Below are 13,384 nucleotides of genomic sequence, written 5' to 3'. Positions count from 1 at the left end.
CTACAAATATGGTATATATGCAAGATATAGTATATATATAATTCACATTAAACATTATTTAAAAGCATTAAAAGATCTAGCTTCGACCGGTATAGGCTTCCAGTTTATCGATCGTGTTCTCATATATACGGTCTAGAAATGAGATTTTTATTGTTAATATTTCTATTAATTTTTTTTTTTTTCTAAAAAATAAGTAAAATAATTAAATTTCTATTTGAATAAATAACATACCAATATATAGTACAAATTTTATTAATAAAGTGTACACTTTTGTACATGTACAAAAAATAACTGTTAAAAGAGAAATTGATTCAATAAATTTTACTCTTATCTCTTGGGTGCACCATAAGCATCCGGCATTCTTTCTATTGTAAATCTATGCTGAGATATGTACATTATTGGCACACCTGGTATCTTCCGAATTCTTCTTTTCAAATCTTTATCATTTGTTGCAACAATATAACATTTATGCTGAAATAATAATACAACGCACATAATTTTTTTATTTATACCAATCACAATTAAGTAAATTTATATTATCAAAAAAATTATTGTACACAATAAAATTCTATAGTCTGTACTTACTTGTGTTACTCTGTTTACAAGACAATCATCTGCATAGGTTCCCTTATGCATACATTTTAATCTTTCGAATCGCGAATCCTTGATAATTTTCAATGCCAATTTATACTTTTGTCCAAGCTTCTCCAACTCACCCATTACACAATCAGTTATATATGGTATACACTTTGCATAGAGACATTCCATCATGTTTTCTATTATATCTAATTTATTTTTAATAGAAAAGTTAATAAAGTTTGTGTCAATTAAAATATGGTATGGTGGTCCAAGTTGTGTGTTATATTGAAAGAATAATGCAGAGGATTGCTGTGGCCTGAAAGAAAAAAGTACCTCATAGTTTCAAAAAAAGTATAAAAACATGTTTTATAATGAATAATAATTTCATAATATCAAATGCAAAAATATTTATGTTAAAAATAATATAAAATATCAATTTATAACATTACTTACGTTTCTGTAACTTTTATTTTAGTCTTATCCTCTTTCGGAGTTTTCTTCGATGGCAATCGCTTTTCTGGCTTTCTATAAAAAGAAATTCATTTTAATTCTTTTCACAATTTATAAAATAATAATGATTTGTCAAAGATCATATGGGATATCAACTTACATTCGTGAATCACTCAGACTAATCATCCTTTTCATTTGAGCAAATCTCTGCATTACAACTTTACGCGTTTTCTTATTTTTCCCCTGTAACATAATTTCAACGAATGTTGTACAGACCATGTTCATATATTACTGCCAGTTGTTAGTACAGTATAGTATACGTAATGGGAACTACTTATAGTCCTTAGGCCAGAATCAGACTAGGCATTAAAGATTGAGATTGAAGATTGAAAGATTGAAATTTGACCAATCAAAACAATAAGAGCTAAAATTCCTTTGCCCTCATTAGTCAAATTTCAATCTTCAATCTTCGATCTTAATCTTTAATGCGTAGTCTGATTCCGGCCTTATAGACTTTCAGTTTATAGTCCTTATAGACTGGCAGTAATATACAAACATGATCACAAATACTATTTAACAATATGATTATATTATCACTATATTATGACGATACATTCATTTAAATTAAAGTACAATTGTGTCATATTTTTATCATATTAAAGATTTATCAATAATAACCTCCAAAAATACAAAATTAAACAATCAAATATATATACATATATTAACGTTAATTAAAAAAAGATCTTACCATTATTTCTTATAGACGTTTTCTAAACTGATCAATTACTCCGAAGAATTCTGCATGAAAAGCATTAAGCACATGTAAACATTGCAAACGACGACGAATAGGATTAGGTTAGAATACAGACCCTCTAGTATTTTCTGATACTATCGATAAAATCGTCGAAAGTAGATGTGGTTCGTGTCTGTACTAAATCCTCAGCTCAGGGCTGCGTTCAAGATAAAGGCTGCGTTTACACCGTGCGCTTAGTCTGCGACCTATACGATAGGTGTCTTTGTTTAATATACAGGATAAACAAGAACGTCTATTGTATAGGCCGCGGCCTAAATGCACAGTATAAACGTAGTCAAAATCTGCAGAGAGAAACCTGAGACTCGAAAGTGGATATCCCGGCCTTTTTCATGTACCAAACCTCGTAGGGTAATGTCCACGTTTTTGTAATTCTTTTCCGTATTACGTGGATTAGACAAAGATGAATAATCAACTTTGATTGACTAATGTTCTACATTATTTATAATCTGTAAATACTAATCACAATAACACACCGTCAGTATTTGTTGGTCAGTATTATTGATCGTGTGAGAGATCTTTATGACATAATAACTTATTTCTTCCAGATTTAGAGAGCCTTTTAAGAAAAGGCTTTCCAGATCAAAATTTATATAAATAAGAAATATATGTTTTATAAAATATCATTTCTTTTATTCATTTTACTGTCGAGTATTGTCTGTACAAGCAATTCTTAATACATTAATGCCGCTTATTAATAAAGGTATTTACATTATGTATTACATATCGTTTTTTTTATATATCGTTAACCTTTATTAATTACATTTATAATTAATAATTCAATAACATTTATTCATTTTCTCTTGCGAAATACGAATGATAATGATTATTTATGTAATACTTATATCAATAGATTTTTCTACTTGCACAATTTTGTACATTTGCATAAGTTTTACAAATCAAAAACACATTTCTGCTTAAAAGTATTATATTTGTCTCAATTTTTGTACATATCTTTTTTATACGCCTAAATCACGTTTTAATTCTACTATAGGAGATAGAGTGAGCAAATACTTTTATCTATCATGTTTATCAACATAAAAAAGAATATTCAGTTTTCCGATTACATCAATCATTTATATATTTTATGTTTATGAATAGTATCGTATTAGTCTTTTGGATACTTTGCACATGTCATTATCCAGTCAAAATACATGCGTACATTTTTTTAAATTGTCGCATACTAATATGTGAGTATAAATTATTTCTCTCTGTTTTTATTCATCATTTAGACGTTTATGATATTATAATCTCTCATATTATAGACGAGTTGTCATTAATAAGTGTAATTTGATTTAAATGTGTATTTAACAACACATCTGCACACACCAAAGAGCAGTTTTGTTTCTTAAGCACATAAAATATCTCTTCGTTGAAGAGAAATGAAGATACGTAACACCCACTATTGTAGGCTTTGATGTGCTTAACCAACTGCTGCATCTTATATAAGTTTATTCACCTCGTTTTAATAACGAAGTCTATGTCCTTCAAAAGAGTTACGCTGAATCTTCCACCTGAATGCAAATGCACCAGATGATATCTGGGATTCGAACTGCAATTTGACATTTTCTCAAAGACACGTAATGTGTCTTTGGACTTCGACAAATTCCACTTAGGAGTATCAGGATATTGTTCTGTAATCAAAATTGTTAGAACATCGTCCTAGTATACGAAGTTTCCAACTTTTCGTGATGTATGTATACGTGGTGTGAAATCCAAATCATATTCTCAATATGATACAAACTAAAAGTTGTATTTTGTTTTGCACGCAAAACTAACACGTATCGCAAAATATTACAAAAAAAATTGAATCCATCACGAATATTTTCCAGTCGAATAATTCATACTCACATAATGTAAGTGAGATCTGTTTCACCTAATACATGCCTAGTGTTTTATAGACGCACAAAATATGTATCCTATGATACTATTTACCATTTATAAAAAGCCATTTAATTGCGATGTATATGTATCGATATATATGCGAAGTAATAATTCTGAGAAATTGTTTGGTTATACTTTCTACAAAGTTATATCATTTATCTTCTTAAAGATAGTTGTTACTTAAAGAAGTTGTACATCATTTGTTATTGTACGTCACTAAAATATTCTATTAATTGAATTATTATACCTGAGACTTTCTATAAATTTAAGCATATATGCGAAAATCTGACTTTTATCTGTGCGCATGATAAAATTCAGTTAACAGAGCATATAAATAATTCTACATTTGAGAAATCGAATAATTTTAGATATATAAAAGGAACAGAGTATCTTTCTTTCATTTAATCTTTTAGATGCAATCTGTAAACGTAAAATGTAACTGTACGGTGTTAGATAATTTAGATGCAATCTGTAAACGTAAAATGTAACTATACAGTGTTAGATATAAATAATTACAGAGAATACTTTTGTTACAGGTACACTAACTGAGAGATCTTTTTCTCTTCAGAGAAATACTTTTTGATTTTTTATGTGTGAAATATACAGGGTAGCAAAATATTACATGCTCCTTTTATTTATCAAATTTTCAAGCTTTGGTAATTCTATATCATTTGTATACTAATTTTGTTAAAAATAAATTTATCATATGCAAATCTATGACACTTCGTGCGCCACTTTGTATACATGTACAGTATAGAATCTAGCTTTCTTTTATAATATATAAATCGTTTCTATAAAATCTCTTATGTTTTTACATTTTTTAAAAATAAAAAGTATCAATACTTCTTTTTTACCTGTTCTGTAAATTTAGTTTAAAAAAATTTAATTTATATATATATATGTATATATATAAAATATATTGAAGATACATGAAGTATTGACGAATCGGCAATATAAAAACGCTAATATGTGAAACATAAACTTTTCTTTATATTCATACTTCATACTTTCGACGAAATGAAAGAATTTGTACTTTAGAATAGAGCTGGGATTTAGTTGCACATTTCGGCCGATTTTCAGCTTAGTTCCTGCCGATCGGCACTTAGGTTACGCGCGGATTGATGAGATAAGGGGCAGGAACCAAGCTGAAAATCGGCCGAAATGTGCAACTAAGTCCCAACTCTGCTTTATAACCTATATTGCAAACGCTTATAAATGTGTGATAAGAAATAATTATATAATTAAAATTGTAAAGAAAAAGCTCAACCGTTTTAAATAACAATATACAAAGGAAAGAGCTGCAAGTCAATGACAATTATATATAGTTAATAGAAGAGATAGAAACGTTTGTTTATTTATTATATATAATTGTCATTGGCTTGTAGCTCTTTCCTTTTTATATTGTTAAATAATTATGTTTTCATACCAAATAATATGTAATAATGTTTTTACATATCAAAAAATATCAAAATCTGACAATTGAACGTTTGTAAAAAAATATTACTTGTTATATATGTAGAATCACTACGATATTTCTGTATTAATCATCATATATCAAGAATTCGCTTTGTTTTGCTTTCAGATGCATATTATAATCTATATTTTAATTTATACATAGTATACTTATCAATTAACAGCACCAACGAAAAAATACAAATTACTATTTTAAAGAAATAAAAATTTTTGGGAATATTCAGTTAGTCACTTTCATCATATGATGATGAGTGATTTCATACATCATACACACACATGCCCAAAAATTTTTATTTTATTACAATTTTAATGATATTTATATTTTAAATCAATTCCAACTATTTGTAACATACTACCAACTATTTCTAACTATTCCTAACATTTACAATTATATTGTAAGCTTTCACAAAACACAATTTTTCAGAAAAAAAAAACTGATATATAATTTGTTACAATTTTCATTATAGTGCTGTCAAATATAAATATGTATACATATACATATTGTGTCTATATATATATATATACACACACACACATACATATATATATACATACTATATATGAAATTTGTCAAAAATCATAATAAAAAATGTGAGTATATTGTTCTTATCAGTGACAAGAACATAACAGTTGAACGAGCATCGTCATTGATATATCCATATAGATTTAGAAATATAAAGGCCTACTCTAATCACAGGCAATAATTACTAAGTGCTTATTCAAATGTTGTGTCCGCAGTCAATGATCTTTTTTACTGACCATATCTTTCTTACTGATGATATTTCTTATTAATCATATGATATTGAAATTGTAATTTCAATCAAAATTATGATTTTTAACAACTTTCTTGAGGATATACTGTATGCAATATTTCATAAGTTCATTATAAACAAAACAAGACGATTCTGTATACGATTCTAAAGTATTTTTCTAATAGAGTTATAATGTAGCTTTTAATATAAATTACTTTTTCTAGTACTTTTCTTTCTTCGCAAAAATTAATAATTATTCTTCGTTGCAAAAATACAAAACTGGCAAGTAACATAAATATCCAGATGCTCTATTTCGATATCCTATATCAAAATAAATATACCCGTGGAAACAAATGCAATATAAATGAAATGAAATGAAATGGAGTTTGATTTTCACAAGAAGCTTGAACTTTTCTTACAAGTTATTATCACAGTTATGAATTTTCTTACTCACATATGTTTACTTTGTAAACGCTTGTGATGGTATCTGTTCACGATTTAAAATAAAAGCAGAGACTGCATTGTCATAGTTCCACTGAGTATCTTGTAAGCATTTCAAGCTCCATTCCAGATTCATATTTGTCTGTTGACTTAACGTTAATGTCATCTGCTGCTTCATTTCGTCATTGGGCTCCGTTGCCACGGGATTCGTTACTTCTACGGAACTCAGGGCTGGCGTTTCCGATTGGATTTGTTGATTTTCTAACTGATTTAGTTGCTGGTGCAGTTGGTTTAATTGCGACTCAGGCAGCTGACTAATATGCAACTGCTCATTCTGAATACAATACCCTTCATCCTTCGGAACAATTATAAATGTTCGGTTGAAATAGTGGATAGGTTCTTCCTTGTTATCAAGTTGAACGTAGCCTGTTATTGTAATGAACATCATTGTTTGCTGTGGTTAAATAAAAAATAAATTATAAGTCTATCTTTGTTTCTTATATATCTCTTTATCTTTTATATAATGTATAATACACAACAGTATATGGCCACTCGTAGTAACAAATAGCTACTTACTGTAGCAAGAGAGATGTCCATGGTAAAAGTACTCAACAGATGCTTTGTTCGTGGAATTTCTGATATAAAAGAAACTACAGGTAATCTACCCTGTTTCAAAAATTTCTGTCTTCTGACCGTATCGTTTATTTTGAATAGGTTTCGATTCTCTAAATGATACCCATTTAATCTGAAAAATAATTTTAGTTCAATAATTTCTAATTGTACCATCACTCAATACTAAAAATGTTAAGAATATATTCATAATACAAAAATACTTGAAACGATTCTCTAATCTTTTCACATAATATAGGAACTTCATCAAATATTAAAAATAAGTTTATAATTAATATGTAAACATTCATAAATTTTTTTCAAATTTTATAGTATAATTTTCCTTAATCTTCTACAATAGCTTAAATCTTATGAAATGGAAGGTTTTAAGTAATTTAATCGCGAACAAAATATAAAAATTTTGGAAAACTATATTCATGTGAAGGAATGAAGTTGAAAAAATTATTGGAATTAAAAAAATAAAATTTCGGCGTATCATTTTCATATTAGAATATGAAATATTTATAAATTATTCTGTTTATAGATTACATATTGAGCAATGTAACCTCAATGTCGATTAATTAACAACATAGAAAATAAATCAACATTCCTTCATTTTTTACTTACAGCTACTTCCTTTTATCATTTAAGCTCTATTGCGAAATTTATATTTTATTCCCATTATTTATTATTTAAAAGATGTAAATGACCAAAAATTTCTGTGTGTTAAAAGATGAAAAGAGTTATGAAACTCCTTTCTACTTTTTTAAATGGAGAATTTCGTTAAAGAAAAAATAAAGCATTGCAACGTTGCACAAATACTCACTTGTTATTATGAGAAATGCTTATTGTCATGCTGAAGCATGCATGTTCGTCATATGCGTCCAGTAGAGGTTGACGATTCTCACTATCGAATACTGTAAAATATAATAATAAAAATCGCTTAGCGATTTCTTGTACTTTTACATCGACAGCGACAAACATCTTCTGTGATAGAGGAATGTTGGCATCTTCATCAACTATATCGAAGACAATCGGTCGTGGTAATTCTGTGCCATCCTGTTCAATAACATAATAAAAAATTATGTTACATGAGAAAAGAGATTTCAATTATGAATATATAACAGTATGCATGATATACTCACCAGAAACAGTAATCTTGGGAATCGTCTTCGAATATCTCTATAATTAAAAAGGAAAGTTCACTTGGTTCAAATAACAAAAACACAAAGCTTTATTAAATAACAGAAACAGATATAAATTGTTTACTTGAAATTAAAAAATTAAAGTTTTTTTAAATAAAAAAACTTGTAATTTAATGATAAATTTTACACATTTGTGTGTGTGTGTGTGTATGTGTTATTAAACAGAACATTTACTTTTATATATGTAATAATAAATGTTCTATTTAATGTATCATATAGTAAACGTTGTTTAATTTAATGGAGAATTAAGCTTAATTTAAAAAAGATTACTTGAAAGTTTTCAAAATAAATATAACATGATCTCTGTCGAAATACCATCTCACGAATAGAGATTAGCAGATTATTTTTAATACTTCTTGTGAAATTTAATACTTCTCAGTAAAAGAAAAGATTACGTTGAAAAAATACATTACCTAACGTAGTCATTTTGTCGAGATTTATACTTGTTACAGACAGGATTTCCAGATAACTTCAATTCGTTTAGTTTTAGGTCCTTAATAGCATCTAGTTGATAAATATCTCTAATCTAGAATATGCAATTAACTTAAGGTTATTAAAACCGAATATTATGTTGATGATTATGTTATAGGTATATATTCTCTTATTTATCTAAACTCACCTTATTATCACCCATATGAAGAATCTTCAATTTTAAGAATTTCTTGGTTAGCATACTGAGTCTCTCAACATTCTGCAGCTTATTTCCTTCCAAATTCAAAGCTTCTAAATTCGGTATGTGCTCCGCCATAATATCCAATACAGTCATCATCATAACAGGATAGGACAGTGCATAAAAATAATCAGAGCAAAGATCTGTAAGATAAATACATGTATGTTAAAACCTCTAAATTACATTAACTAATATTAATTATTATATTATCATCTTCATTATATTTATAGTTTCATAACTTTTTATTCTTACCAGAATCAAGATGAAACTTGGACAAATCCAAAGCCTTGGTGTCTTGTCTATATCTCTTAGCCATTGCTTGCTTCAATCGTTCCTTTACTTCGTCATCAATATCGCAGACTGGAAATTCTGGTTTTACCTTCACTCGCAGTTTAAATCCATTACTCATCGTAATTTTTCGATCACACTTTAGCAATGCATTCGCTATCTTATGATCGTCTATGTAGAAACAAGCGTCAATTCTTGTTTTTTTGTACTGCGAATAAATTTTTGCTTTAGTTACAAGGTTCATGGTTTTTAACTGATTTTTATTTACATATGTACATCTATTACTATATATGATTTGAATTTTATTGATATTTATCCATATGTCGTATTAAGAAATGATTAGAGACATTAAGACATGTATTAAATAAAAAATATAGATTTCTCCTAAAAAAGACATATCACGTACCATTATAGGAACGAATACTTTAGGTGCCATATAATTCAAAAGGGTATTTATAATATAATCCCTTTCATACTTATGGCCGTATGGTATCTGTAAAATACAAATAGAAATTTATTTCACATCTATATACACATACTTGAGTACTGATACTTGAGTATGATTTATAATTACAGAAATATACTTACATTAATTCTATACCCATTGGATTCTTTCAAAAAAAAAGGTTGCATCCTAGAATTTGATTGATCTCCCTTAAAATTCCTTCCTTGAATCCCTTGAAATTGAACTCCCTTGAAATTGGGCACAGGACTGTTTCCTCCATGATAAACAGTACGCCAAATTCTATCACCTCTTTCTCTATCTCTCTGGTTGATTATCATTTGTCTCGTATTGTTATTAGAAGTCATCGAAATGTCGTTGTCCAAATTCGCAAATGCCAAATTATGTGATATTAGATTGTTTGGTCTATGAATCCTGAACGATACATGATGCTTGATGGGACCAACATGAAATCTTCTATCTCTTCCTACAGGTCTTCCTACTTGATTATTATAATCTAAAAATAGATAATAGAATAAAGCAGTAAAATTATAAAAAAATGATTATTTTTATCATGAAACATTCATTTCGAACAAAATTCATCTCTTTAATATTCAGCGATTGTTGATTATTACTCTTCATAAAGTTTTCACAATCTGAAAAATTCATAATAATTGTGTAGATAACCTTGGAATAACACAGTAGTTATATACATACACATATATATATATATATATAGGTTTGTATAAAATATCTTTATATAGTGCTTAAATCTTATTATTGTATTACTATTATTATCATTATTATTATTATTATTATCATTATACAAGTGTTAGAAAAATTAGATGCAACATAAAATAGCAGTACAAAAAGAATATCAAATATATTTCAAAATTCTTGAATCACATGTTAAAAAATTGCGTAAGTGCAGTGATAAATATAAAAATTTTTGCAATTATCTGACCATACTTAATCTTATATTCACAATGCTTAATGTGACCATTTTCAGATCTAAAACAACTTTATGTTTGGGGGGAGGAATATAAGAGAATGTGTATTTATAAATATAAAGATAAAAATAAATTTATTTTTAAATAATAATTATTTATATTTTGATATCAAACAATCATTTCGAAAGGTGTCTTGTAAATTCTTTAATATAATTGGTCTTGTCCTTTCTTATTGGAACTCTAAACCAATTGTAGAAAGAAACTTACAATTGCAAAGCTACTTTTTCTGCTGATCGCAGTCAATGAACAAATGCTAGAAATTGGTCGGAGATCTTTAACAGAAAAATAATTAATTTTTTTTTTTAAATTCACTGATTGGTGAGAATTTAACACCTTCAATTTCTCCTTGAAATAGGACGGGAGATATTAAATATTTTGATAAATTATTCCTTTTAAAATAACTTTGCCCATCTTTTAAATAATTTAAATCATTAAGCTGAAATTCTCTTATTCTTTAATTCACAGTATATTCCAATTTCTTAATCATGCACATGAAATTAAACTTTGAATTCAGAAATCTGGAAACTCGTCTGGCCGATCTTGCAACATGTAAAGTCACATGTTGTCCACGCCAAAGAATTGATCCATCGCACTAATTAATCAGCCGATTTGAATTAATCAATCATATTTAAATTGTTCAAATGTGATTTATTAATTCTTTCTCCATTAAAGATCTCAGAACGATTTCTATCACCATGTGATAAAGTATCTATATTATATATCTTGACGAAATTATCTGTACTTTTGATATGAAAAACAAATTCAATGCTTTTTTTCTCGAGTAGTTCTTTTCCATGTATCGCTCAACTGATTTTATCAATCCGCGTGGTCAAAAAGCATGTAAAAATAAATCACATAAATCTTTGTTTTTTCTCATCAACAGTCTCGCGAATAAAAAAAAGATGCGAGCAAACGAATGTTAAGAGATATGCAGGAATTATCTGCATGACATGGATGTCGAAGACACAGGACGGACATTGTTGAAGGGTAATTATTTAGAATACCCCCCCACCTAAAATCTTAATAAAAAATATACTCATTCGACGCGTTTTCACTCAAAACGAAAGAATCTGGCAAAAAAAAAAACGCGGCGGTCGGCCTCGTGAATCGAGTTATTAAGCGTCAAAGTTCGAGACTTTAGAGGTTAAGATATCTGTTATTCCGACTTAATATAGCGCTATATATACGTTCTGCTTTAATTACACAAATTCTCTGCTTTATAGACACAAATTCACTGCTTTAAAAGCAGAAAAACGCAGCAGTCAGTCATATGGATCGAGTTATTAAGCGTTAAAGTTCGAGATTTTAGAGATTAAGATATCTGCGTCAACTACGGTTGCCAGGTTTCCAGATTTCGACTGGAGACTCGTTTTCTGCTGGAGAACTGGACCAATCTCCAGTTCTCCAGCAGATGGGAAAAATCTCCAGTTTTTCGCTAGTGCGAGATATTTATTAATTGCATTCAAATTACGTGGAAAGTAATAAGAAAGTCTGTGATTATGTTCGCAGTTTTGTTATTTTACGAATAATAAAAAAGTTTGTAATTGTGTTCGTACTGTACGCATAAATCTTGTAATAATAATAAGGTCTCTGTGATTGTGATGATACTTTATGTTGGGCAAATATTAATAACAAAAGGCAATAACAAAAGGCAATAACAATCGGCCGGTCTCCAGTCGAAATATGAAATCTCCAGCGGAGGGACCTGGCAACCGTTGCGTATGGAATCATCCCGATTCGATACAACTTTATATATATACGTTCTGCTTTAATTATACAAGTTCACTGCTTTAAAAACACAAATTCATTGCTTTACAAACACAAATTCATTGCTTTAAAAACAAAAATTCACTGCTTTCAGCACACAAATTCTTTGCATTAGCAGTGAATGTGTTTTTAAAGCAGTGAATTTGTGTTTGTGAAGCAGAGAATTTGTTTTTAAAGCAGTGAATTTGTGTAATTAAAGCAGAACGTATACATAGCGCTATATTCAGTCGGGATAACAGATATCTTAACCTCTGAAGTCTCCAACTTTAACGCATAACTCGATTCACGAGGCCGACCACTGCGTTTTTCTGCCAGATTCTTTCATTTTGAGTGAAAACGCGTCGAATGAGTATATTTTTATTAAGATCTTAGGAGAGGGAAATATTCTAAATAATTACCCCTTATTGTTCATGAAATATTAAAGAATAAAATTATGCGTAAAATGGAACTCTTGGACGTACATCCCAAATCATACGTAACGGATAAAAAGGCTGAAGAAGGTACTCACTGAAGTAAGTCTTGTCCTCGTGTCGGTTATTGCGACCGTCCCACGGCTTGATCATCTCCTTCGGCATTTTCTTTTTTCGATTTGCGTTCTTCTTTTATTTTTTTATTAAGAGAACAAGCGAAAGCTCTTTTAGCTCGCACGTGCAAACTCGCACAATTTTTACTTCACGATACGTATCTTTTAAAGATAAATAGCTGAAGAATAATTTGCACCAACCTACTCATACTCTTTAACTTCGCTTATCCTAAACACACCGACTTAAGCCCAGTGTCCACGATGCTAGAAATCCGTCCGAGATCTCGGATGAAGAAAGAATTGACCAATCGCATTGATCGTGTGACTAAATTGTTTAAATGTGATTGGTTAATTCTTTCTCTCTCCGAGATCTCGGACCAATAGCTGCGTTCAGCAGACTCAACAGTTTTGCAACCGTTTTATGATTGGCTGCGTTCAGCAGAGAAAGCAGCTTTGCAACTGTTGTAAAATTCTTCAATA

At 29.0% G+C, this 13,384-nt stretch overlaps 2 protein-coding genes across 2 annotated transcripts; both read right to left on the bottom strand.

Annotated features, from left to right (window-relative positions):
* Positions 1-327: 327 nt before the first annotated feature.
* Bka (FCF1 rRNA-processing protein Bka) lies at positions 328-1,886 on the bottom strand. The gene is made up of 5 exons (XM_018448971.1): positions 1,778-1,886; positions 1,190-1,272; positions 1,033-1,104; positions 586-895; positions 328-471 (listed from the first exon to the last, which is right to left on the bottom strand). Exons 1-5 carry the CDS (start codon positions 1,778-1,780, stop codon positions 328-330), a joined length of 612 nt encoding a protein of 203 aa, XP_018304473.1. The 5' UTR covers positions 1,781-1,886.
* Positions 1,887-6,295: 4,409 nt separating this feature from the next.
* On the bottom strand, positions 6,296-13,117 carry LOC108723238 (nuclear RNA export factor 1-like). The gene is made up of 10 exons (XM_018448805.1): positions 12,890-13,117; positions 9,751-10,121; positions 9,569-9,655; positions 9,127-9,370; positions 8,824-9,017; positions 8,618-8,730; positions 8,145-8,181; positions 7,826-8,058; positions 6,967-7,135; positions 6,296-6,844 (listed from the first exon to the last, which is right to left on the bottom strand). The coding sequence occupies exons 1-10, from the start codon at positions 12,954-12,956 to the stop codon at positions 6,410-6,412; spliced, it is 1,950 nt and encodes a 649-aa protein (XP_018304307.1). The 5' UTR covers positions 12,957-13,117; the 3' UTR covers positions 6,296-6,409.
* Positions 13,118-13,384: the final 267 nt, after the last annotated feature.

The sequence above is a fragment of the Mycetomoellerius zeteki genome, unplaced genomic scaffold (genome assembly GCF_001594055.1).
Source record: "Mycetomoellerius zeteki isolate Tzet28-1 unplaced genomic scaffold, Tzet1.0 scaffold228, whole genome shotgun sequence".
In the NCBI taxonomy this organism is placed as follows: domain Eukaryota; kingdom Metazoa; phylum Arthropoda; class Insecta; order Hymenoptera; family Formicidae; genus Mycetomoellerius; species Mycetomoellerius zeteki.
This window is presented reverse-complemented; position numbering and strand designations above follow the sequence as displayed.